A 27,929-nucleotide genomic window follows, 5' to 3' on the forward strand; every position below is an offset into this window, starting at 1 on the left:
AGGTTTCTGGCTAAATAGCTGTACTTCAGCGAGGAGGCAGAGCAAAAGCAGATGAAATCAGTATGGGAGAGTCTAATTGTTAAAGCAAATACGACACTTCTCTTTTTGAAAAGTTGAGCATGAGTGTGACTTGTGCATCATCTAAAGTCGAAGTCTATGAGACAGCTTATGATACATGATTGAAGCAGGTGTTAAAAGTCGAAAAGGGGAAAAATATGTGGAATATTGTCAGCCCAAAGGTGATAAGAGAACCATATCCATATCCCACACAGAGCCACACACACAGAGCCCCCCCCGCACACACACACACAGAGCCCCACACACACAGAGCCCCACACACACACAGCCACACACACACACAGCCACACACACACAGAGCCCCACACACACAGAGCCCCACACACACAGAGCCCCACACACACAGAGCCCCACACACACACACAGCCCCACACACACACACACAGAGCCCCCCAAAACAAACAGAGCCCCCCCCCCACACACACACACAGCCCCACACACACACAGCCCCACACACACACAGCCACACACACACAGCCACACACACAGAGCCCCACACACACAGAGCACCACACACACACACAGCCCCACACACACACACACACACACACAGAGCCCCCACACACACACAGAGCCCCCACACACACACAGAGCCCCCCCCACACACAGAGCCCCCCCCACACACAGAGCCCCCCCCACACACAGAGCCCCCCCCACACACAGAGCCCCCCCCACACACACAGAGCCCCCCCCACACACACAGAGCCCCCCCCACACACAGAGCCCCCCCCACACACAGAGCCCCCCCCACACACAGAGCCCCACCCACACACACAGAGCCCCCACACACACAGAGCCCCCCACACACACAGAGCCCCCCACACACACAGAGCCCCCCACACACACACAAAGCCCCACATACACAAACACACAGAGCCCCACATACACAAACACACAGAGAGCTCCACACACACACAATGCAAGCTTAGACGATGGCGCCATATAGCACAGTAGACAAACATCTGCAAATTAGGGGCACATAACAAAAACTAGAGCTCACTTAAGCAAAATAAGACCAGCAAAGCCATATTGCACAGAAAGAACTGAGCGATTAAAGACAACACATAGAAAAGTAGAGCAACAAGTCAAGCTAAGGTAACACAGGGCAACCTAAGGTATTGCAGGCCTTGAATAAAGCGACACGGCAAACACAGACAACTAATGGGGTCAGTAAAACAACACAAGAGAACCTACGACAAGCAACACATGGCAAACTAAGGCAACACACGACATCACCCTCATTACAGCCATCAGGTTGAGATAGGTCCCTCCCATCCTCCCGCCTTCCCATTTTAGCAGTCCCTCATACTCACAGAGACTAAACACGATCTGAGTGACTGTGCTGGTCCCACAGCCGCCCCCTTCGCCATGGTCCGGCGCGCCGCCTGGAAGACGTACCCCGCTGCCGCATACAGCCCTGCGGCTCCCAACAATCAACAGCTCCAACATTTGCTAAGGGACGACCTGCGAGGCTCGCCTTCTGTCGCAACCGGGCTAGCCATGGCGACCTTCATATAATGCAGACTTTTCACTCTTGACACATTAACGCGTCCATGTTGGAACAGTGGACGTTATATTCATTGTCGATGACGGCAGCCATTTCAGAATGGAAACCTTTACTTTACAAACAAACTTGCGCCATGATGGATGGGTTTTTCCATTCAATGGACGTTTGGCGAACACAGTTTAAAATGGCAAATACATACATCGCAGGAGCCAACTAGATTTTCGAAAAATAATTGACAAATTACAATTCCCTCTGTATTTAGATCGTTGCCATTTTACTGAGTCTTTCAGCTTCCCTTTTCTCTTTTTGTCATCACTTGTCTATGTCCTTCTTCTCTTCCGTCTGTATTTAAGTCACAAAACATGGCTGGGTAGTGTTGTCTATCTCATAGTCTTATACAACAATACATTCATTTATCATTAACCATTGTTCGCTAGCATATGGAGCTGCATTTGTAGTCCGCGTCTTTTATGGGCTGTACTTGTTTTGAGTTTTTGTTTAAGGGGGATTGTGGGTATTTTGTAAGCGTATCAGACTTGGCGGGAGTCTCTGCCTGCTGACTGGCGACTTCGGCACTACTAGAGATGCAACTTTTCTATGCTGCTTCGGGTAAAACCCTTAAAATGAGGTGTGCAGATTTTTATTCACCTGTTTTCCAGTTTTACTTGCTTTTGTCCCTAGAGCATACATGTTAACATTTTAAAAAAGGAAAGCGGGAGATAAAAAAAAAAAAAAAAAAAAAAAAAAAAAACGTACCCGTTGTATGTATTTCTCTCATCGAACTTCCATTGAGGGCGAGGCATTAATCGGGTCTATTGCTATGAATGGGACTCGGAATTTAATGCAACTTCCAACAAGTCACGTGCTTTTTACGGACAGCAATTGGTATGTGGTATGAATAAATCAGTTCTACTCACAGCATAATGGCGCGCGGTGTGGTTAAGATGGCGCATTTATTCACGCTGCACGTGTCTGCCTGCATTGTCTTCCCTCTCCGTCAGACTCTTGTCACCATCAGGTCAAGAAGATCGGGTTATATTAGTGTCACAATGAAAGTTGTACCTGGTATTTATTATATACTGAAAAAAAGCAAAACGCCCAGAACTTCATGACGGAAAAAAGGGGCTGGGCTTAAAAAAAAAAAACGGAACGCCCGCGAATCTGTTGCTCTTCTACCTGTTGACAGTCGGAGTCGGCCTGACTATAGCGTCTTCAATGATGACGCTGTCACTTGAAAGCAAGCGCGCTCTGGATCCGAAGGTCATAGGCAGGGCCCAGCCAGACTTAACGGAGCTGCCGGGCTCCTGCTCCTCTCTAATGTGAAGATTATACCGTGCTTACTTTGAGCATCTGAGCTGGTTGCAGGGGTCCGCCAGCGCTCATATTTGGAAACCCGCACTTATTATTGTTTTAACGCCAGCCTTCCACCCAGAATAAGAGAGAGAAAAGGGGTAAGGACGGATAAAGAGAATGACGGTAAAACGTTAACATAGGGAGAAAGCAGGGATAAAACAAACCCCCCCCCCCGCTTTCCCCGCACGGTTATGTTAACAGCACCTCTTGCCCGAAGCAGCGACTGTGGTGATCCGCGAGGGGGGGCGGGAACGAGGGGGGGCGGGAACAAAGACACCTCTTGCCCAAGCGGCGACTGTAGTGATCTGCGAGGGGGGCGGGAACAAAGACAAGGACAGCGGGAGTGGGGACGAACAGCAGGAAGGTGGTCAGGATACAACCACGAGGTTAACAATGAAGAAAAACATCGGTGTAAAAAAAAAAAAAAAAAAAGCAAAACGGCCAGCAGAACTTCATGACGGAAAAAAGGCGCTGGGCTTAAAAAAAAAACCGAACGCCCACGAATCTGCTCCGAGAATGATTACCATATCTCTCTTCCAATGGCTAGTCTCCATTTATGGAGCTAGCCAATGGAAGAGAGAGGCGTGTTAAAGCCCCATACTGGGTATCAAAAAATCTCACCTGCGCGACACTGCTTGCGCAGTGAACGCCAGGCTTCGACGTAAAAAGAAGGCTCAGAGAGATAGGAGGTAAACCATTAGTCTGCAACATCTGCAATGACAACGTAGTTCCGGAATAAAAGTAGGGTAAGTAAAAAAAGAAAGAGCAGGTAAAAATTTTAAAAAGCACATTAATATTATTTCCAGATATTGAAGACACTAGAACTGTATATTAACATTATTTAACGCTTCGTAGAGAAAATTACCCATTGTAGTAGACTAGGATACAACTTATAATAAAGTTAGCTGTGCCAACAGAAGCACTAATCAAACATACCATATATAAATGTGAAATTCACACTGTGTAAGAAATGAAAGTACTAGTATAAAATGACAATGACAAATTTTACTAAGAAATCTAAACGGAAAAAACGAAAAAAGGCAAAAAATATTTTATAACACAATTGTTAAATGCCCGTCGCTATTAAAAAAAATCATAGTGCTCCAAGGGGGTGGCAGTAGATTTAGTTTTGTGGTTCCTTATTGAGGATTGTAAACTCGCTATTATTTAATAAAATGCTGAAATCAGACATCCAGTCGCCACTTCTGCACATCTGAAATTCACATTAATATGAAACCCTTATTAACGTGTGTTGAATGTAGAATGTGATTTCAAATATTCGCAACTATACACAGTTTTCAGTTCAGTTCCAGTTTTTAACGTCTTTTTTTCGAAGTTTTCTTCATAAAAGACAACAGATAAAATGTATACAAAAGTAAAACACATAAGTACAAATCTTAAAAATACAATATAAACAATCACATATCCTTTTAAAAAAAGTCAATTAAATAACATAGAAAGACGTTTTTCCTGATTAATAAAAATACAGAAGTTCAATCAATTGGACAGAAGTAATAGTATATCTCATTTATCACCGTGTAGATACCTGGCTCTGATGGTCCAAGCCCATCCAAGATATTTTGCCATACCTATGGACAACCATTCTGCTGTATTAGATCTTAGAATTAACAGCGCTTCTTCCCACACTCGTGTATTGACCCTTCTACATATGGGCTTTAGCCATTTCCGGCGTGGTACGCAATATGCTGGGCAAGCAAAAAGAAAATGGCCTAAAGATTCGCTTTGCTCACTACACCAGGAACTGTACAGAAACGGTTGGTTATGCCACTTATTAGTAAATTCCCTTAATGGCAACGTCCCAACTCGAAATTGATGATACAGTTTCCTGTCAGTACTTTTAGTAATAGTGTCCCAATAGGTCTCAATGTGCGGAACCACTTTGTGGACCAGGAATGTACCTGTCAAATTAGGTTTCTGTGAGAGCAAGACCAGATCTTCTTTTACTGTGGCCCAGAATAAAAGTTTAAATTCTTTTTTAGACGGGAAAGTATAATTTCCAGGATCTGTTCACTGCATATGGAGACCCATTCTAAAAAGTATAGTCTTTATTGTTGTGAACCAGGATATATTCCCTGCCCCTTGTATCGATCTCACATCCAGAATCTCCTTGGCAAACATAGATAGTTCCGGCGTGGACCAGATACGTCTCCATAAAGCAACCGTCCTATATTGGGCATGATGTTTGATGGATTGACAACCCATATCTAACATAAGGGGAAGTGATGGTGTCGATAAAGGGAGACTAACCAAACTAAGAAAAAACGTATTCTGGATTTTATCCAGAACAACTAGATCGCCGTTTCCCCATAAATCCGAGCCGTAGAGTATGGCTGAGCTAATTTTTGCGTTATAGATTTTAAGCGCAGGCAAAACTCTTTTTGTCTGGGAACAACGCTGTTCTTTCACAAGACACCCTGATAAACGGGCAAATTTTAGGCTAAGTGCCTCGATCTGTTCCTTCCAGCGTAGCCTGTAGTCTATTACTACCCCTAGGTACGTCATTACCTCTACTTGTTCCAAAGTGGTCCCATTCATGGTTACATGACCCCTTGATGGTTTGTTCTTGGTCAGAACCATAAATTTTGTTTTTGAAACGTTAATTTCGAGGTCATTTAGACTACAAAAATCCACGAACTTATTTATTGCTGTCTGGAGACCCACCTGCATTTTTGCCAAGATTAGGGTATCGTCGGCAAAAATTAAAAGAGGAAACCTGGTCCCACCCAATACTGGCGCATCTGTCGGTGTAGCTGAGAGAAACTGTACTACTTGATTGATGAAGAGTAAGAACAGGGTTGGTGCCAAGACACACCCTTGTCTCACTTCTCGGGTCACTGGAAAGGATTCTGTCACCTGACCCTGGCTACCCCATCTTACTCTGGCAAAGTTTTGTTCATGTAGCCTGATAGTAAACTCAAGTAGGTCAGATGGTATTCCCATTCTCCTTAGCGCTGCCCACATATTTTCTCTCGGGCCCAGGTCAAACGCAGATTTAAGATCCACGAACGCTGCGTATAGTGTGCCTCCGCCTAAATACACAGTCTTCCAATAGATCATAACAAATCTAAGCACTTGGTCGACTGTGCTTATATTGACCCTAAAACCAGCCTGCAGTGGGGACAGAATATTTTTTTCAGTCATCCAAAACTGAATTCTGCCCAACAACATTCTAGCGATTACCTTCTGCAGAGCGTCAATAAGGCTAATGGGGCGGTAATTTACCGCATTAGTCTTGTCACCTTTTTGTATACACAGGGAGGATCTCAGACCCTTTTCAGGAATCTGGTATTCTAGCGCGTTTGGCAATAGCATTAGCCAGAATGGTTATGTAGGGGACCCAATTTTCCATATCATACTTAAAAAGATCCGCTGGGACGCAGTCCATACCGGGGGCTTTACCATTTTGGACCTGCTTTAAGGCATTCACTGTCTCAGATTCCTTAAAGACTATGCATTCACAAAAAGCAACAGGTGTCGGAGGCCGATTACTCCCCCCTGTAATATGGATTCCCATCTCCTTACTGCTGAACTGGGCCGAGAAATGCTCAACCCAGATCTCGGCTGCAACATGATTAACTGGGGCTTGCAGGTCCCCTGTCCCACCCCACTTCACTACCTGCCAAAATTTGAGCTGGTTGGTAGAGAGGCTAGCCTCATATAGGTCTAGCCAGCGTTGATCATCCCATTCTGTCTTAGCTTGTTTTAGCGCCTTTTTGTAATTTGCCCTCTCTGTTTTAATATCCATTGTTACCCTGGTTTTGATGGCAGCTATCAGGGAACTGTGTGCTTTACGGCAGGACTTGTCATACCATTTGGCTCCTAAGTGGTTCATACCAGTTTTTCTAAAACTACCTGGTTTAATAAAAAAGTTTTTAAGTTTGGTAAAAAGGGACTCCTGGATTACGCCAATTTGTTCAAGTGACCCCACATCATCCAGTAGTGGCTCTGCCTTCTTGGTCGCTGCCGAAACTTCTACTGATATATTATCGATAATACCAGGATCTTCCAGAAACCTATCCCAGAGAACCCTGCGACAGTCATTAGGAAGGACTGTCTCAGCTGTGGTATAGTTTGTTGCATTATTTCTAAGTAGGCCACCGTCTATTTTCAAGCAACTATACACCATTTCCCTTGGTTCATATTTTATCAGACTATTATTTCCACTTTTTCACTGTTTACAAAAGAATATTTTGGGAATAGCAAAGAGAAAAAAATACTTCAACAATTTGAAAGAAAGCTACAAAAGGACCAACTTAATATTATAGCACACTAAGAGTCAGTCATACAATTTACCTTGAATGGCTTATCCCCGCTATGGGTCAGCATATGCCTCTGTAACCAGCTTTGACTCGTTGAAGGTGTGTTGTATACTTTGCACCCTTTCCACAAACAAACAAAAACCTGGTAAAGAAAAAATATTTACATTAACTATTTTTTATTTACGAGCTTATTTTCAATTCGATATTCTAGCAATTACTTTACAACGATTTCAGACGTAAACCTATCATTCACACGCATGAAAAATGTCTGAATCATTTTAATAACTGTGTTAGCAAAATAACCAAGGGACATTATTAACGGTAATTGGTTCAAACTCTCGGCATGAATATAACAAATTCCATCATCGCATATAATCTATATAAAACGCACTAAGAACTAATTGCCCACATCCCATTATAAAGAGTAAAGGAGAACACATTATTCTGAAAAGACTGATTGTCACACCTAACTGCAAAGCGCGCCCAAATATGAGAACTCATGTTACAGAGAAGCAACAAACTAGGAAATATGAGAGCGCTTTGGTGACTGCCGTGGTGATCAGCTCATTTTTCTTCAAACAGGTTTTTATTATTTTAGAAGAGAAAGAGGATATAACCGTAAAGCACTGCAAAGCATGTCAAATATAATACCAGAATTCACTCATTCGGTTTGTCTATTACAGAGCAGTGGCAAAGTGTAAACCGTTTGCTTACAACTAAAGGAAGGATGTATCATAATATGACAGCGAAGCTTGGGGATGCCAAATATTAACTGGGTTGATGTTGCGAAGAGAGAGAGAGACGGAGAAGACGCGAGAGAAAGGAATAGAAATCAAGCATTTGCAATGCAATAGGTATTGCATTAGGAAAGTGTGAGCTATTGGTATTGTTAATGACAATTTTTTTTAATATATGTTGGCTTTGAAAATATATAAATTATTGGCATTGGTAATCACAAAGCCAATAGCTTACACTTTCCTAATGTGAGTCCTATTGGCTATGGCAATGCTTGTTGGTAGCAAGCAAAGACAGTGCTGTTGTGATGCCGAGTGATGTGGTGGTGTCTCCGAGTGATGTGGTGGTGTCTCCGAGTGATGTGGTGGTGTCTCCGAGTGATGTGGTGATGTCCCCGAGTGATGTGGTGGTGTCCCCGAGTGATGTGGTGGTGTCCCCGAGTGATGTGCCCGAGTGATGTGGTGGTGTCCCCGTGTGATGTGGTGGTGTCCCCGTAATGTGGTGGTATCCCCGTAATGTGGTGGTATCCCCGTTATGTGGTGGTATCCCCGTTATGTGGTGGTATCCCCGAGTGATGTGGCCGTGTCCCCGAGTGATGTGGCCGTGTCCCCGAGTGATGTGGCCGTGTCCCCGAGTGATGTGGCCGTGTCCCCGAGTGATGTGGCCGTGTCCCCGAGTGATGTGGCCGTGTCCCCGAGTGATGTGGCCGTGTCCCCGAGTGATGTGGCCGTGTCCCCGAGTGATGTGGCCGTGTCCCCGAGTGATGTGGCCGTGTCCCCGAGTGATGTGGCCGTGTCCCCGAGTGATGTGGCCGTGTCCCCGAGTGATGTGGCCGTGTCCCCGAGTGATGTGGCCGTGTCCCCGAGTGATGTGGCCGTGTCCCCGAGTGATGTGGCCGTGTCCCCGAGTGATGTGGCCGTGTCCCCGAGTGATGTGGCCGTGTCCCCGAGTGATGTGGCCGTGTCCCCGAGTGATGTGGCCGTGTCCCCGAGTGATGTGGTTGTGCACCTGAGTGGTGTCCCAGAGTGATGTGGTGGTGTCCCAGAGTGATGTGGTGGTGTCCCAGAGTGATGTGGTGGTGTCCCAGAGTGATGTGGTGGTGTCCCAGAGTGATGTGGTGGTGTCCCAGAGTGATGTGGTGGTGTCCCAGAGTGATGTGGTGGTGTCCCTGAGTGATGTGGTGGTGTCCCTGAGTGATGTGGTGGTGTCCCTGAGTGATGTGGTGGTGTTGTGAGGCGTGCAGCAGTGTGAGGCGTGCAGCAGTGTGAGGCGTGCAGCAGTGTGAGGCGTGCAGCAGTGTGAGGCGTGCAGCAGTGTGAGGCGTGCAGCAGTGTGAGGCGTGCAGCAGTGTGAGGCGTGCAGCAGTGTGAGGCGTGCAGCAGTGTGAGGCGTGCAGCAGTGTGTGGCGTGCAGCAGTGTGTGGCGTGCAGCAGTGTGTGGCGTGCAGCAGTGTGTGGCGTGCAGCAGTGTGTGGCGTGCAGCAGTGTGTGGCGTGCAGCAGTGTGTGGCGTGCAGCAGTGTGTGGCGTGCAGCAGTGTGAGGCGTGCAGCAGTGTGAGGCGTGCAGCAGTGTGAGGCGTGCAGCAGTGTGAGGCGTGCAGCAGTGTGAGGCGTGCAGCAGTGTGTGGCGTGCAGCAGTGTGTGGCGTGCAGCAGTGTGAGGCGTGACTGCTGAAGCAGAGTTTTCCAACAAATCGCGGTGGCTTTTTAGAACTATTGTTGGTCAAGATTAATTGCGACCTGTTTTTAATGTTTTTTTAGTTTACAAACTTGTTAACTGCTTAGAGGGACACCTACCGATAGTCTTGGTGCCTCGGGGGGTAATTTTGTATGTTCTACCGCGGAGGGCCGCTATTTTGACGACCGACCAGGGTAGCTCTCTAGTCTTTCTCCATTAGGAGAGAATAAATCTCGGGCTGGCGCGAACGCGCAGCCTTGAATACCCTGAGGCGTGAGCCGGGAGAGGTGGCAGTATCCTAGCTAGTGTCCCGTTCTTTCAAAAATTTACATTGATGATTTTGCACACAGTCGGAGGAAAAATGCTTTTTTGCACATATTGTTGGTCAAGATTAATTGCGACCTGTTTTTAATGTTTATTTAGTCTACCAACTTGTTAACTGCTTAGAGGGACACCTACAGATAGTCTTGTTGCCTCAGGGAGTAATTTTTTATGTTCTACCGCGGAGGGCAGCCATTTTGATGACCGACCAGGGTAGCGCTCTAGTCTTTCTCCATTAGGAGAGAATAAAGTTCGGCTGGTGCGAAAGCGCAGCTGGTGAGCCCGTCTGCGCCCGGCGCCGGGACCCCTGACTACTCATTAACCGGTAAGGCCCCCGTCATTGCCTATGACAGGGATACCCTGATTGGCCTTAGAAAAACTGACGGGGAGGTAGATTGTATCCGATACGATCCTGACAGTTGGTGTGCAACTATGACTGAGTTCTGCCCGTCTTGTAATAGAGCATTCCCCAAAATCTTAATGACTCCTATTCAGGATAGAAGGAGGGTAAAACAGGGGCCACTAGGAGAAGATGCATTAATCTATAAATGTCTATCTATAAATGCCAGGTCGCTGGCGAAACATAGCCTGGACTGGGCTGACCTGTTAATTGAGAAAGAACTTGAAATTGCATTCATCACTGAAACATGTATGGACGCAGCCTCTGGCCCGGATATAATCAAGGCTACTCCCGCAGATTACCTATGTTACAGGCAGGATAGGCAAGGGAAAGTAGGAGGTGGTCTGGCGGTTATATATCATAACTCCCTAAAGGCTACATTCCAGCATATTCAGATATATTCAGATAGAGACCTGTGAAGCCCTTTCCTTAGAAACTTTTTTTCTCACGAACCACCATTCATTTAAAGGATGTCTGATATATAGACCCCCAGGGCCAAAAAATGCTTTTCTAACATCAGTGGGAACTATGTTAGAGGTGGGGCTGTGTGAGGAGGCCTTTACTATGATAGGGGATTTTAATTTCCATCTAGAAAATGTAAATGACCCCAAGATCATTGCTCTTTTTGATCTGATGGCAGGAGCTGATCTAAAGCAACATGTGATGGGACCCACCCATAGCGCAGGACATCTGTTGGATGGTATATTTTCTAACCATCCATCACTTGCTTTCTTGGGAACATGGCCAGTTTCATGGTCTGACCATAGGGCCGTTAGGTTTGAAATTACACTCAAGAAACCCCCCAAGATGGAGAAAAAGGAGGGAGAGCGTGGAAGAAGCTGTTAGGGTTGAGCTTGGAGACTCTCCTGCTGGCATCCATGGACGAGCTACCATCAGAAGTGGAGGAAGCCGCTTTGGCCTACACGGGATGAATAGAACAAGCATGTGCTACGCTTGTGCCATTAAATAGGGGTCGCTCCCACAGAGCTGCACCTTCGGCTCCTTGGTATAAGGATGACCTTAGAAGGTTTAAATTAGGCTGTAAAAGGTTGGAGAGGGATTGGCGCAAAGATTATAATGAATCAGATAAGCTGAATTTAAAGCAGAGCCTCCTTGAATACAAGAAAATGATATTCCTGGCGAAACAAGAGTATTTTACAAGCCAGATTAACTCGGCCAGTAATTCTTCAAAGGAAATATTTAGAACAGTTGCTCGCCTTGCTACCCCGAAAGTTCCGGGATCCCAACCTAGTTTAGAGTTGTGCGAGACCCTGGTCAAGTTTTTTCGGACTAAAATAAATACTATTTTTAAACTCTTTGGGGACGCAGGCAGGAGCGTCCTATCTACCCTTGGCCAGAATGTGGTAGTGGGAGAGGGAGAGGTTCGAAGACCCAAGTTGCAGAAATTTACACCGGTAAGCACAGAGGAGATAAATTGCTTCTTACAGCAAACTCTGGTTCTCCCCATGACCTGTGTCAGTCTACGGTAGCCAAAATGGCATCCGCACCCATTGCTGCAGTATTAACCACGATTTTTAACAACATGCTTAGGTCCAGACAGTTTCCTTCGTGCTGGAGACAAGCTTCAGTTCTTCCTTTGCTGAAAAAAGGAAATCTGGATTTAATTGACCCCAATAATTATCGCCCCATTTCTAGGCTTCCACTACCAGCCAAATTAATGGAAAAATTATGAACCATCAACTTAGCGCATTTCTAGGGGCCAACATGGGTTCAGAGCAGGACACAATACTGAGTCCGCGCTGATCAAAGCCATGGAGGAAATTAGAGAAGTACTAGACCTCGGAAGCAGAGCGGCTCTGGTCCTATTGGACTTATCCGCTGCCTTCGATACTGTATATCATGGGATTTTGATGGATCGGCTGAAGAAATGTGGGATGCATGGGAAAGCATGGGACATCTTGAAAGCTTTCTTAACCAATAGAGAGCAGCGGGTAGCGATGGGTGCCTTTGTATCCAAACCATTTGTGTTGCCCTGCGGTGTTCCGCAGGGCTCTTCACTTAGCCCCACACTGTTCAATATATATGTTACCTCGCTGGCTCCTATTGTTAGGTCATTCGGTTTTGATGTAACCTCCTATGCAGATGACAGACAGATTGTGGTGTCACTGCTGCCTGGCAAGGAAGAAGTAGTAGCCATGCAATTTCAGGAATGTATGGTGTCAGTAGGGAGATGGATGGCCGATAATTGCCTGAAATTAAATACAGCTAAAACGGAAGTCATTATTTTTGGAGCAAAGGGGAACTTCTGGAGCCCTTGCTGGTGGCCGGAAGAGATGGGTTCCCTACCGCTACCGGTAACCAAGGTGAACAACCTAGGCGTCTTAGTTGACGACCAACTTACCTTTAGGCCCCAGGTCAACGCTGTAGCATCATCAGTATTTTTTATACTTAAAATGATTCGTAAGATCCTCCCTTTTCTCCCAGAGAAAAGGGAGGATCTTACGAATCTTACAATAATTCTACCTCTCTGTAAAGACCGCAATCGGTTGCCATGTCACTGACGGCCCAAATCAGCTGCGTAATTTATTCACCCTGACATCCTTACAACTTTTCTAGCAGAAGGTGGCATGACTGAGACAAATCCCACTTAGCCTTCTTGAGCATCCACTTCAACTTATAGGAAGACTTAGACTACGACGAGGACCTGTTATACAGAGTGCCAGAGAGCAGGAGTAGGTCTGTGTATTCAACTTCTAGAGGGACTTACATTTCTTCTTACGGTGCTCGCCAATGTCCACCTTTGTTTCACACTCCCCACATCGCTTTTGTATTCATGAAAGCACACTTCACACAACATGGAGTCGTGCCCTGAGCCCAAACACAAGAAGTATACCTTGTGCAGGTCTGTCACAGAGATTTGCTTGTAAATGACCAGAGAAGGATCAAACTCCAGGGGGGTTCACCTTGAACCGTATTTTTAGAAAAATTGTAGAGAAGAAAACTCCGATGAGAAAACAGCAGGAGCAAGCTATGTATCAGAGTATGAAGGAGCAGAAAGAAAAACTGAAATGTGCGCACATAGGTAGCGCTTATATGTGGCTCCATTCATCACTTCCAGGGCATAGCAAAGGCAGCATGACATCATATTTAAGCCTGCCTTCAGCCCTACATCTTTCAACAACTCTTAAAAATCAAGCCTATGCTCACCATCTCCGAGAGTATTATTCTGACTCACTTCAAAATGCAACCATACCATCCTCTCTGGCACATGCCTACAATGTTTCAAACCTGCAACAGTCATATTTCACTCAACAAACTGTAACTGAACACTCCTTTCCATCCAATCATCACCCATGTCTCACAGGCCATCCATATGCACCTTGACCACCTTACTGAGTCAGTATGGGATTTGGTATCAGCATTCCTTTTGGGATTCTCCGAGGACTTCAAAAGACCCATTAAGCACTTGCGTGCTTCTTCTGAATCGGACCGTCTACCAACCGTCACCCCACAGAGCCGCATTTTCTAACGAGCAGAGGACTTCAAAAGACCAGAGGAGCACCCGTGTGTTATCCTGCAGGGCGGCGTTCAGGTACCATGTTAGCTTATACAGAGAAGTGTCAGAACGCTTCTCTCGAGTACTTTTTCCTGCAATATTGCTTTGGTTTTGGATTTTGCTTGTGCACGCTACTTGCACGCAGCGCATTTAGTAAGCAGACCCTCCAGTGGCTTCCTGAACCGGGTGGGGCTGTAATTAACTTCACGCTGTGCTGGAAAATACAGCGTTAGGAACCTTTCTATGAACACGCTCTTACCCAGTGGCGGTGCGTCCATTGGGGGCGTTGGGGCGTTGCCCCACTAGCCATGGACGACTGCACTGCCATGAATAATGACTTTAAAAAAATAAATCAGACTTTTTAAAATGAAATTTGAGCCGAGCGCACTGCGCGCTACCTGCTTTGGGAAAAGCCCGGCCGAATCTGGCATCCATAAGGAAGTGGGCCGAGGGGGGCGGGGCTGCAGCAGAGTGACAGGCAGGCAGGTCACACAGACAGGCAGCGAGGTGCTGACTGCGCATTGTGAATCCCGGAGTAGTCAATTTTTTGACTGACCCGCGCAAGCGTACAGTAGACCTTCCCTCCCCTCACCCTCCCTCCTTAGCACTCAGATACATAGGGGGACCCGGGGCCTCGGTCTCATGTAGGGCAGATAGTGTCCTGCTCGTAATCCAATCCTGGCGCAGTGGCGCTGTTCACGTGGCGCCAGGATTGGCTGCTGCAGCAGGATGGTGCAGCGCGTGGGTGTTGGCTGCTCGGAAGAGAGTAAGTGTGAAACTGAAAGTCATATAGCTGAGAGGGTCTGTAGTGGCGCCAACGGACCCGCGGCCTGCTCAGGAGTCGGACCTCAGGTAGGATTGTTTAAATATATATTTTATGTGGCGGGGTCTGGCCCAGTAGTAAGCCATGTGGCTATTGTTGTGCAATTGTGATGCAATGCTCGTCTTGTCTGTGCGTAGGCGAGACTCGCCGATCTGTTGAATGAACCGTGTCTGAGTCTGGCTACAGTTCTGCTTACTCATATTTCAGTTTTTTTTTGCAATCAAATACTTATTCACTCGTTCCGTACTGTAAATCATCTGACTCGTGCGTTTCTTTACCTATACTCCAGTATACTGATTCCCCCTAGGTCCAAAGTAAGTCTGGCCTGGCTGTTATCCTGAATCCCTGCAAGCATCATGCATTGCTCCGGGACCACATTCATTGAAATCATGTATGGAGACGAGACAGTTTTGCATAGGGTGCCGGGCGATGCATTATTAATCTTAGAGTCGGAGATCTGAGTTCAGAGAGATGTGAGGAGCAACTACAACGAGTACAGGTGGAAAGGTCAGCGCTGCGGTAATGAGTGGGACTGGGAGTGAATATTAATAATGAACTAGGCTGACATCCTTGACCCTGAGTGATATTCAGGAATTTCTGGTCATCATGTAACTGTGTACAGTCTTCTTGTTATGGCTGTCTTGACAGTGCGGTCGGGTTAAGTCAGAGCTGAAGACTTACGATTCCTAGCAGCCCATCCACATACTGCCAGTTCTTTCGTACACCGGAGCACTAGCGATATGTTCAGGCCGTCATCACAAACACAGCACTGATGGCTTCTCTCAAACTGTGCAGCTTAGCACTGTCATGCCTTGATCATACCTGTTGCTGTCCCCATATCCACCAACATCCGATGAGTGAGAAACTGCTTTTTAATAGGCTTCTCCGCTTATATCTACTTAAATTGAAGCACTTTCTGAAAGTTGTTGGTATATTAGAATGTCAACTGATTGTATGGGAGACACTGACACATGTAGCTCCATTTGAAAGTTATTTCGACTCATAGGTCAATATTTTATTGGGCTCGATAATCCTTTTTTAGGCGCCAACAGGTGCTTGCTTTTGAATCGGGATTTACAAGTAAAGTGAAAGTACAATTTTTTTTTCTAAAACAGAAATGTATCAAAATAATGCCTGGTGAAAACTGTACAATGAAACGCCACACCAATGCATGAAAACCTCTGTTGAGCTCTATGGGTTGTGATATTGAAGCTATACCTTCAGAGTTGGTACTCGTTTCTTTAAACTTTGCTGGTAGCATAATAAATGTGTAGTTGTGCGAGAGACCCAATATTTCTGTGTTGCATGTTTTCAGGAAATTAGAAGGAATGAAATGACTTCCCCTCACAAAGGTGTTGTCAGCATTGACTCTGGCACTTAGCACGCGAGCCCTCAATCGCATGGAAACCACGCTAACATCACCACATTGTCTGTAACCAACAGCGCGCCATCGCGCACTATTTGAGGAAGATTCCTTATAGACCAGCAATAAGCTATGTTTTCATTCGCACAGTCTTCCTTTGCAATATTCTATGTGTGCACCCCGAAATTTGAATGCCTGAGGTGTCATGAACAAACATGGTAATGGAATGAGAAAAGAGACTTGACAGGGTATAATTAAATTAGTAATTTGTAACTTTTGTAGTCTCTTTTGGACGGCTCAGCTTAGTATCTAGATATAAATTGAAATAAATGCATTCTTGCTGCATGGTAGTTTGGTCTGGGGGCCCATAGTCTGGTGCAGTTTCTATGTCTGGGTCTGTACTCAAAAATGCATTGTATCTCAAAGTCTGTTAAGAAGCTCTGTGGTTATACTGAATACGCAGCTATGCATGTTATGACATCTCTTTATTAATTTAATAACTGCACTTTCACAATTGCTTTCTTTGACCTCCCTGGTTTATCAAATTTGCTTGAAAATGCAACATTTGTCCACTCTTTTGTCAAAAATTTCTTGGGGGGTTATCCCACCAAAACCCCTTGGGTTGTTCCCGCTCGCTTGCTACAGTGCAGTATGAGAATGATTTTACGCCCCACTGCTTTCAAATGTCACCAGCCGCCACTGCTCTTACCTGCTGTGAATTGAACAGCATTGGAGCGGCCTGTTACTGTTTGACTCTGGTTCCTTTTTGATAGTGACTATTGGTTGCTGCTGTTCCCTCGATTGTGCTGAGGTGTCGTCTTCTGGCTCCCTTGTCTTCTCCCCACGGCAAGGCTTGGCTCCGCCCCCCTGCTCCTTCGTCAGGAACGCTCGACCAATTTATGTCAAGAGCAGCTGTTGTCCTTGAGCACGAAATTGCACTTACAGAAAAAAGGCTGTCTCTAGAGCTATTGGCGAAGAGATCCTCTTGGGTTAAAATTATGGCAGCTGTTTCCACAAAGAAGATGCAGTTAGACAGTGAATCTAGTTCATGCCCTAGCTTGGCGAAGGTTGGGGATGATATTTCTAACAGATCTTTTTTAGATTCCACCTCAGATAGTATTTCCATATTAGGGAATAGATCTTCTGTACCAAATCCTAACGTCATGTCCATTCCGCCACAAGTAGTTACACCATCGGCACCACCTATAGGAAAGGGAAACCCATCCTAGTCGATTGCTGGTAAAAGAAAACGTGGGGGAGGGTCCCAAAAGGAGAGATGTGCCAAAGTTTCAAAAAACTACACCAGCCACATCCTATTCCTCCAGTAGCACAGCACCCAATACCCACAAACGATTCTAGATGTAGGACCCATAAGTCAACTCTTTCCCATTCTGTAGAAGTCGATCTCCCTATAGGAATACTGGAATCCCTGGAACAATTATTGAAATCATTATTGCTTCCATTACTCGAGAGAGTTAAACAACTTAATGAGAACGTTGGGAAGTTGGAAAGAATTGTCCTAGCAAACACGGCTATCTTGGAAAAAGCTGTAGAATTCCCCTCTGGTCTCAGGGCCCCTCCACCCCCAGGCGTGGTTGTACCTCCTAAGAATATAACGACCGGTACACCCATTCCCACTCCACCTAGTCAACTTGCCCAACACCACCATACAGCTACCCCCAAAGGCCAAGAAATCTCCTCTGTCACTGTCTCCACTATGAGGCAGCTACACCTCCTGCCAGAGATGGCAGAAGGAAGTCGGTTACCACAGTTTATAGTAGCGATCAAAATAGAGAGAATAAGCCCCCTGGAAAAGAGGGATCATCAAAGCCCCGATGTATTAACTTACCCCCAGAGTCAGCACCCTATACCGTAACTATGACAGGAGTCCCAGAGCTTAAACAAGAGCAGCTAGAGTCCCATAGGGAGCTCAAGAATAAGGTCACCTTTTGGTTAAATGAAAACAGGTCTCTCCCTCCCTACACAAGCGCAGAAATTTTGCTCTGTAGAAGGGTGAACTGGTTGGGTACAAGACCAAAGGATTTGGAGGGCGATTGTATAATTATAAATTTTAGGGACCCTAGAGTGGTTAGGCACATTTGTCACCACCCTAGAAATCTGAGTGTTAGAGGAATTCTTACTCTTGATTGGCGATATTTTTACCCCAAATCTTTTTGTGGTGAGCATTGAACGCATACGCCCCGTTAGGCTTCGGGGGAAAGGTTGTACTGTCGTGGAGGAGAACCTAATTAGTAGCAGCCTAAAGGAGAGGAAATTGTGTGTAGGGAAAGAGTGTCCCAACATTGCCCCGCCTCTACACCCTGTGTCGAAATTTAGACTGGGACCTAAATCCAGCTCTGTTCCCTCAGTGAGCGCTCTGGGTACGAACCCATTTAGCTCTTTGTCTTTGAACCCCGTTATAGTTCCACTGGTTGGGGAGGACCCTTGAAAATGGGAGAGCATATGTCCAAGGAACCCAGCTCTCGCGAGCATGGGTGTCTAAATTATGGTAACATCGACGATTTGAATACTCAACACGTTACGTCTCTGCCCCAAGAGCTTGTTGACAGGGACGCCCATTTGCTCACTGTGGTTTCATGGAACATTGCAGGGTTAAGGAGTAAAATTCCCATAGAAGAGAGGTCTACCTGGGTGGAGAATTACGACATTCTAGCCTTTCAGGAGACTTGGGCAGTGGATCCTGTGTACTTACCTGGTTATCTTAACTTTTATAAAGCAGCAGTTAGAGGGGCAAAGGGCAGACCCTCAGGTGGCCTTAGCATATGGGTGAGGCGAAGTATTAACTGCAGACCCACAGAATTAGTCATTGACAGTTTGGACTTTTAGTTTTCAGTTGCACTTCCAGGATTGTCCTGATATCCTCATCGTCAACGTATACAATAGAGGCCAACCTGGAGGGCGTGGTACGGAGACCTTCCTAAAACTGGATGGGTTCTTGGATTCAGTTAGCACCGATATTAATGTAATATTAGTAGGGGACCTAAATTGCTCTTTCGAGCCTCGAAGTGTAGACAGGGAAACTCTGCAGACAGAACGGATGCCCAATGGAACATCCCCATCCTTGATCTTATACCCATCAAGAAATGGACCGTATCGGCCCTACAGTGGATGGGCCTCTGTTTAGAGCGCGGTTAAAGGGCGGCTAATGGACGGACTGTCTCCGACAAAACAGGCAGGAACACCTTTGATAACGGCCTACGTAAAAGCCGAATAAACTACGCCCTCCTAAAAATCGAATACTGGTCAACTTTAAGGAATATGGAGATCTTGGACCGCCTGGAAAGTGACCACAACCGGCTTGTAGTCAGCCTCCAGCTAAACGGTGCCCCCAGACGTGAAGCTCACACAGTGTTAGTCACTGCTGATGCCCTACTCACCAACAACTTACGTAGGGTTCGCTGGGCAAGGGTCGCTGTTGACCCTGGGGCTCTAGCAGAGATTAGCACGGAAGTCACACGGGCCCTTGTAGTTTAGCACTCTCTCCCAACCCAGGAAGATATTAATAGAGAGATCACAAAACTTCATGAAGATCTATTTTCTGGCCTTAAAACACACTTTTCCAGACCCATTAACCCCTAACAACAAAAACAGTTAACCAAGGTGCAAACATTGGTACAACAAACTGTGCCGGGATTTCTATGGTAAACTGGCCTCTGCAATTAAAACCAAGAACATGGCCAATATCAGACTAGCTAGGTTTAACTACCGTAAAGCTATAAATCGAGCTAAACAAGAATGGGATGGGAGGGGCTTAGCGGGCATCCGAGATGGCCGCGTGAGCACAGGGCTCCAGAGACCCTCGCCACCCTTCGCACATATCCTGGAAGATATCCTGATTCTGTATATGGGTTATCGGAGATGAACTTCGGCTGACACTTTTGCTCTTTTAAAAATTTAATTTGGACTTGGGGAACCGCAGTTACGTTGATCTGAACTTTTGAGGCCCATCCCGTGGCAAAGCCGGGGGGCTCGACCAGCTAAGACGCCGGGAAGTAGTTGAACAACAACAGCCTGAGGGACTTCCGCCCAACAGCCACGCACTAACTTTCAGTTTCGTTTTTTGGGTCCTGGCACTATCAGATCACAAGACGGTTCCAGTCTGCCCGAGGCCCAGCCCGGCTCTGCCTCTTCATCGTGTGCCGGCGGTCTTGAGTGCTTTTGTATTGAGCTACGTTGTTACCCTTGCCACTTGTGCCCACTTTTGAAGACTCTGGTGGTCTGCTCGTGAACGCCCATTTTCACCAGGTCTCGCAGGCCCCTTCGGGCGCACGTTCCAAGATGGCTAACAGAGCTGACAATGAGAAGCGGAAAACCAAGACGCCTCTATGCGGGGGACCGATCCAAACCAACATGGAAGACTTTGAAAACAGGGCTCGACGCAACAACGTACGCATTATTGGTGTCCCTGAAACCCCCGAAAATCCCGCAACAGATCTCCTTGTTGAAGACCTCGTCCTAAATCACCTCGCCCCTACAGGTCTGAGCAAATTCTTTGCTGTGGAGCGTGCCCATCGAGTGCCAGGTGGGAAACCTAGGCCGGGTGCCCCTCCGAGGCCTATCATTGCCAGGCTTTTTCATTTCAGAGACAGAGACGCTATCCTGCAGGCCTCGAGGGTGAGCGGCCCTGTAAAGTTCGAAAACACAACAGTGAGCTTCTACCCGGACTTCACCCACCTTGTTCAAAGGCAAAGGATGGGATTTCAGGGAGTGAAGCGAAGACTGCAAGACGTGGGCCTGAAATATGTGATGCTATTTCCAACTAGGCTTCGTGTCGAATAAGAGGACTAGACGTTTTTCTTTGACCGCCCTGAAAGTGTTAGTGACTGGCTGGATGCTCTACCTACTCAGAACGATCGAACTGAGCACCCTGGTAGTGCTGAGGGTGGTGTGCCGGAGCAAGAATGACACTGTGGTTCCTGACTTCCGAACATTTGACTTATTACACAGCTGGGTTCGATGAGTCTACTACTATTGAGTTTCACTGATGTATGCCCGAGTGTGGCGGGGGGGAATAAGACTCTTTCCTCCTCCGGGTTTCTTTTCGTAGACTAGTTTAATGTCAGGGCGACAGGCACACTGCAAGTTGGGGTGGCTTTTGAGTCTAACGCAGGGGTGCAGGGTGGGGAGTGTTGTAACGGGTTCAAGTTGGAGGGTGTAGGGGGGGGTTTGTGTGTTTGTTATTTTCTCTCAAGGCAACGTATTGTTTTCTTCTTTGAACCGGTCATTGTGTTCTCTGGGGTGGACTCTGCATTCCTTACCGGGATGGGGGGTAGTGGGTTGAGGCTAATGTCGTGGAATGTCAATGGTTTGGGTGATAGGATAAAACGGGGGGTGGTGCTACAGTTCTTGCGACGCTTTTCCCCCCAATGTCGTTCTCCTACAGGAAACACATTTGATTGGGAACATGTGTCACGCTATGAACAGGCGGGGCTATCGTCTTGCTGCACATTCAGGATTTACTTCTGGTTCTAGGGGTGTGGGCATCCTTGTGCGGTCCTCTCTCCCTTTGGAAATAGACTATGTTATCCTTGACGACAGGGGGGGCGCTACGCCGCTCTCACTGGCAGATGGGAGGCAAGGACTGTTTCACTGATCACCGTATATGTCCCGCCGGGTCTACAGACCTCTACTTTTGCAGATATTGGGCGTGTTGTGCTGGGCCTGGTCCTCTCTCCCTTTGGAAATAGACCATGTTATCGTTGACGACAGGGGGGCGCTATGCCGCTCTCACTGGCAGATGGGAGGCAAGGACTGTTTCACTCATCACCGTATATGTCCCGCCGGGTCTACAGACCTCTACTTTTGCAGATATTGGGCGTGTTGTGCTGGGCCTTCCTGATGGCATCCTGGTGATGGGTAGAGAGTTCCATTCTGTTGTCCCTGGCAGCGTAGATCGCCACCCCCCCAGAGATCTTACTAAGTTCAATCATGGCTGAGTGGGTTTTTGGAAACTTTTGGTGAGGTAGACTGTGTGTAGATGCACCCTGAGCAGATACAATACATTTTCCATTCTGGGACCCACGGCAGTCTTTCCAGACTTGACTATGTTCTGATGTCGGCGGCGCAATCCTCCTCTGTTAGAGAAATTCGACACCGTGCCCGGGGTATATCAGACCATTCCCCTTTGTGGCTCTGCATGGACACTAAAGTGTGTAGCGAAGGACGGGTCGCTCCTATAAACCCTTGGTATCTTCGCAATCCTAAGACCCGCGCTGATTGGATAAAGTCCCTTGATCACTATTTTCTTGAAAATGTGGGGTCTGTGTCCTCATCTGTGTCATTGTGGGAGGCTTTCAAGACGGTTATCCGTGGACAGGCTCTGTCGCTAATTGCTGGTGCTAAGAAAACTAAGTATGAAGAAATTGTTCGTCTTGAGACAGATATTGCCGAGCTAGAGAGTGACCTCGAGGTTGGCGTGACTCGTGCTAAACTTCATTCCCTCAGCCTGAAGCAGCTAGATTAGAGCCCTGGTGACTGACGCTGTCAAAGTGATGAATAGGGAGCAACAGGGCAGATTGTATGATGTTGTTGACAAGGCTGGTAAATTGATCGTGTGGCTTGATCAGAAATAATGGGCGAGTCGTGTCGTTCCCGTGATTTAGAAACTTGATGGAGTGTGTGTGACGGACCCGGCTGAGATTGTGGAGTGTTTTGTGAAACATTTTCGAACGGTGTACTCTCCGGTCTCTGATAGGGCAGAGGAAGACTCATCTGTTGTTGCGCGCCTCTCGGAGGTCGATAGAGACCTGATGGATTCACCACTTTCGGCGGATGAGGTTGCCACCGCTATCCGTTCCATGTGCTCCTGCAAGGCTATGGGTCCCAATGGTCTGCCCATTGAACTATACAAACTGCGGCCGGACAAAATGGCACCGTATCTTCGGGATATGTTCCTGGAGTCGCGAGACTTCGGCCCCCTTCCTCGTGATCAGAGTCTCGCTACCATCGTGGTTATCCACAAGGAGGGGAAGCCGCGGGATCGCTGCGCTTCCTATAGGCCCATTTCGCTTTTAAAAGCCGAACCCAAAATTCTAGCCAAATTATTATCCAACCGACTGATCAAGGTAATTAGTGACCTGATCCACCCGGATCAGTCTGGTTTTATCCCGCATCGCAACACTGCACTTAACCTGCGGCGCTTACACGGCGTCCTAGCGAGGGCGGCGTCTCTTTATGAGCCGGCCATCTTGGCTTCCTTGGACGCCACGATGGCCTTCGACACAATAGTATGGCAGTATCTCTGGCCCGCCCTCGCGAAATTTGGTTTTGGTTCCGGGTTCATCGGGTGGGTGAAACTTTTATATGAGAAGCCGCACGCTCAGGTAGTTGTTAATGGCCGAGTATCAGACTCCTTTGCCCTTGGGAGGGGCACGAGGCAGGGGTGCCTGTTGTCCCCCCTGCTTTTTGCCCTCGCTCTGAAACCACTGGCTGCGATGGGAGCCATCGATAAAGGGTATCCAGTGGACCCCGGATTTTGAGGATCGCGTATCGCTTTACGCAGACTATATCTTGTTGTACCTCACGCCCCCCGAAAATCGCTGATTGTGTTGTTTGACGTGCTTACTTCGTTTGGAAAGAACTTCGGTCTCCTTATCAATTGGACTAAATCCTGTGTATATGTGCTTTCGGGTGGTCTCCCCCCTTTGCCTCGTAGATTTCCCATCCAGGTCTCGCAGACTGGCTTCAAGTATTTGGGATCTTCATATCTCTGGACCCCGCGGTTCGCTACGAGCGCAATCTACTCCCCCCTCTTCAGAGGCTGAAACTGGATGTTATGCGCTGGCGTAGGTTGCCAGTGTCACCGCTCGGGCGCGCGGCGCCCGCAGCGTCCTATTGCCTTGTTGTTATTGTATCCATTTTGTTGTGCCTGCAGCCCGTCCCTCCCCCTACGCCCCCGCCTCCCAGCTCCCCTTCCCACGCTCCACCCCCCTCCACTTCCCCATTTATGTCAGATGCACCCACGCGCAGCGTTTACGCGCAGCGACCGCGCCCCTTTCGCGCCGAAGGTGCGCCAAAGGTAAGCCCGTCCGCGCCAAGCCCGCGCCAGACCCCCTGGTCCTCGTCCCACCCACCCCACCCGCATTACATTCGACGCATCCACCCTCACAGCCCTTAACCCCGGTCGACTCCCCAACTGCGTCCAAGCCGCTCCTGGACACACCCACGGACCCTTCACATGCAACTCCTGCAAGTACGACGGCACCAAGACCAACTCCTCATCCACTAACACCAAACAGAGATCTGACACCAACCACCTTAAATGCATCCTGCTTAACACCCGTTCGGTCCACAGACACGCCATCGACCTTTGGAATCTACTAGACACCATCTCTCCGGACGTCGCCTTCCTAACAGAAACATGGATGAACGCATCCTCAGCCCCAGACATCACCATTGCCATCCCGGAAGGCTACAAAATCATCCGAAAAGACCGTACTAACCAGACAGGTGGAGGCATCGCTATCGTCCATAAGAATTCCATCCGCATCTCAACCAGCTCAGACGTCAACCTCGCTAGCGCCGAACACCTTCACTTCCAGATCCACACCGACCCCAAGACCACACTCAGAGGAACCCTCCTCTACAGGCCACCTGGACCCCGTGCACAATTCAGTGAAGACATCACTGCTTTTATCACCCCACACTGTTGGACAGGCCACATGAAGGGCCCGCTCCCCCTCTGCACGACCCGGTCCGAGGCCGGCTCCTCAAGTGTTACACGCCACCACTCCACGTTTCCCGTCCCCTCTGGGACCCCTGCCTCTGAACATCTCGACCTCATGGGCCCGATCCCCTACCGGCCCTCGCGACCGACCTGGGCGCCATCTTGGACACTGCACCACGAGGCCGCGTGGCCTCCGATCGACCCTAACCCTGGGCCTGGCCAGGCCTCCGACATCCCGGCACCACCATCCACCCAGGAGGTGAGCGGACTACTTGGCAGGTCAATTGGAGAAAGAAGTGTCGATGGCTCTCCCCCACCAGGTGCCGATCGCCCCCAGCCTCCCCGGGCGCTGGCTCCACCCCCCTGCTGGGTGTCTGGACTCCCTCATCCCGGACCTCCCGACCTCCAAGTGCGAGGGTCCGGACATCAAAGGGGGCCAGACCTATAACTGGGGCAGCTCCAGAGCAGGAAGGCAGTTGTATCCTGGAGTCGAGAGACGCAGAGAAGAACTCATCCTTGACGGACTACTGGCGCTGCCGTAGCCCTGCCTTGCGAACTATCGTCCTGCCTGCTGGCGCTGCCGCAACCTTCATAAACCTTCATCGTCGTCGGGACCTGCTGGCGTGGCCGCGGACCGTTTGTAACCACCATCTTCATCGGGACCTGCTGGCTCCGCCGCGGACCGTCGCTACCTTCAACCATCTCGGGACCTGCTGGCTCCGCCGCGGCCCGATCATCTAGAACGCCGAGCTCGAGGATTGAGAGCTATTTCATCCATTCAACTGGTAACAAGACTGTCCCGCTACCCTTTTCCCAAACCAGAGACCAGAACCGAGGGGACCCCTGAGTCCAGACCTCCTTGTATCATTTTACCGTACTCGAAGAATTGCCTATAAAGTATCGTTGAACCTTATCCTTGTGTGGTGTCCGTCTGTGGGGGGGAAGTTACTTGTCTGTACGATCGCTGGAGACGGCTCTCCCCGGAGACCTCTCCCCTTATCCTCGGCCGACCCTCTCGGTCCGTCTAACATTGGTGGCCAGCGGCGCGATCCGAATCACCGCATAATCGTACAGAGAGTAGCTCACCCCACGACGAAATCACGATGACAACCAAAGAAAGCGGATCCACCGAGAAATTTCAGATGGAGAAATTGGAAGAATACAGCCATCGTGAATTAAAACAATTCTGCATCGAACTAGGTATCGCTACCACCGGTCTAAGTACCAAAGACGATTTCAAGCATGCCCTGGAGTCCTGGGCAGAAACCGGGGCCGTCAGACCCCCGGACCAAAATATCGCAGCAGTAGAAAAAGACACCACGGCTCCCGAGGAGCGAAGAACGGGTCTCTCGCAAGACGAGATCCAGGAACGAGAAAGAACACGACTACATGAACTAGAAATGGCCCGGCTCAAAATGGATGGTGAACTCAAGTTGGCCGAACAGAAACTGAACTTAGAACATCTGAGGCTCCGGGAAGAAAGAGAGGAAAAACAGAGACAAAGAGAGCTCGAGGAAAAAAGACTGGCATATGAACATGAGCGCAAATTAGCTGAGATAGACTTACGCAAACAGAACAAAGAATTAGGGGTGCCCGAGCAACCCCGCACCCCAGGGGCAACAGATAAGAAGGTACACATCCCCAAGGATGTCGTTCGAGAATACTTCCGAGAGGACGACATGCAACAATGGTTCAAGGCCTACGAAATAGCTATGACCTCCCACCGGATCGATCGAAGCGACTGGGGAGCCGGTCTATGGGGGAGATTCCTCAATGAGGGCCGCGATGCCCTGCTACAGCTCCCGGACCATCTGATGACCTCCTATGACCACATGAAAGCGGCCCTCCTCACCCGCTATGGGCTCACACCCGAGATGTACCGTCAGAGGTTCAGAGACTGCACCCGCATCCCGGGTACAACTTGGGTGGAGTACGTGAACTATTTCAGCCGAGCCTTCGAGGGTTGGATCAAAGGAAGCAATGTCACAACTTACGAACAGCTCTTCAATCTCATGGTATGGGAGCATCTGTCAAACAATTGCTTCATCGAGCTCCGGCAGCACCTCCTCGACAGCAAATTGACTGATCCACGGCAGCTCGCAGCCGAGGCTGACCGGTGGGAAATCACCAGAGTGGGCCGAAATGGGTCCTATGAACAGAACCGGAACCACCACGGTCAGAACCGTCCCCGAGGAGGAGGAGGGGGCCAAGGACGAGGAAGAGACACCGCTCCGGCCGCCCCCACTACCAGCACCACCCCCCCGGCCAACCGGGGCAGCACCCCGGCACGACCGGGATATAGAGCCAATGTCACGTGTCACCGATGCCAGCGAGTCGGCCACTACGCAAACGACCCAAATTGCCCACAGAACCAGAGCCCGAGACCCCGCCAGGTGGCTGCTGCTGCCCTGGGGGAAGAACAGATCTCCGAGGAACAGGAAGAATATGAGCAAGAACACCAAGAATGGGAGCCAGCCGCCATGGCTCTAGCATGCTTAGGGGGGAAAGACATGGTCCCGCGGGTCCCCCTACCCGCTAACACCCGGAAGTACAGTCAATGGGTGAGCATCAATGGACGCCGGGCCGAAGCCCTCCGAGACACCGGGGCCAGCGTAACAGCCGTCCGCTGTCACCTGGTGACCCCAGAACAGATCCTACCAAACATTCTCTGCCCTGTCCGTTCAGCCGATAATTCGGAGAGTCTGTGTCGGATGGCCTGCGTCCCCTTCGAATGGGGAGGAGTCTCCGGCATGTTGAAGGTGACAGTCCGAGATGACGCTCCCGTAGACTGCCTCCTGGGGAATGACCTTGAAAGCTCTCCGTGGACAGCCGTAGAACGAAGAGAACACCTGGGGATGTTGGGCATCCCGGACTGGGCGTGCGTCACCACCCGGTCCATGGCCGCCCGTGCCAATCTCCGACCCGAAGAACCTGAATGGCCGGCACCTCCTCCCCCGGTCGCTCCAGTAGAAGACACCGACCGTGCCGTCCCCCCAGAACAAGCTCCCGAGGGACTCGCTCAACCTCCGGACCTCTCCGGCCTGGATCAGTGGCATCAAGAGGGGGGGCCCACCCAGGAGCAGTTTCGCCAAGAACAGAAGACCTGTCCCTCCCTCGAGGGACTCCGCCAACAAGCCCTCGCTCAGAGCGCAGGGGATACTTCCGGAACACATTGGGTCTATTGGGACAA

General features: G+C 48.7%; 1 protein-coding gene across 3 annotated transcripts in view; it reads right to left on the reverse strand.

The window, feature by feature from the left end:
- Window positions 1–27,929, reverse strand: part of AEBP2 (AE binding protein 2) — a 510,714-nt gene that overhangs the window by 336,846 nt on the left and 145,939 nt on the right. For all 3 annotated transcript variants that reach the window (XM_086920596.1, XM_086920582.1, XM_086920591.1), the window contains exon 3: window positions 7,253–7,360. In XM_086920596.1, coding sequence (XP_086776722.1) covers window positions 7,253–7,360 — 108 coding nt within the window. The remainder of the gene's footprint in view (window positions 1–7,252; window positions 7,361–27,929) is intronic.

This window comes from Lissotriton vulgaris, chromosome 1_1 (genome assembly GCF_964263255.1).
Source record: "Lissotriton vulgaris chromosome 1_1, aLisVul1.2, whole genome shotgun sequence".
Classification (NCBI taxonomy): Eukaryota; Metazoa; Chordata; class Amphibia; order Caudata; family Salamandridae; genus Lissotriton; species Lissotriton vulgaris.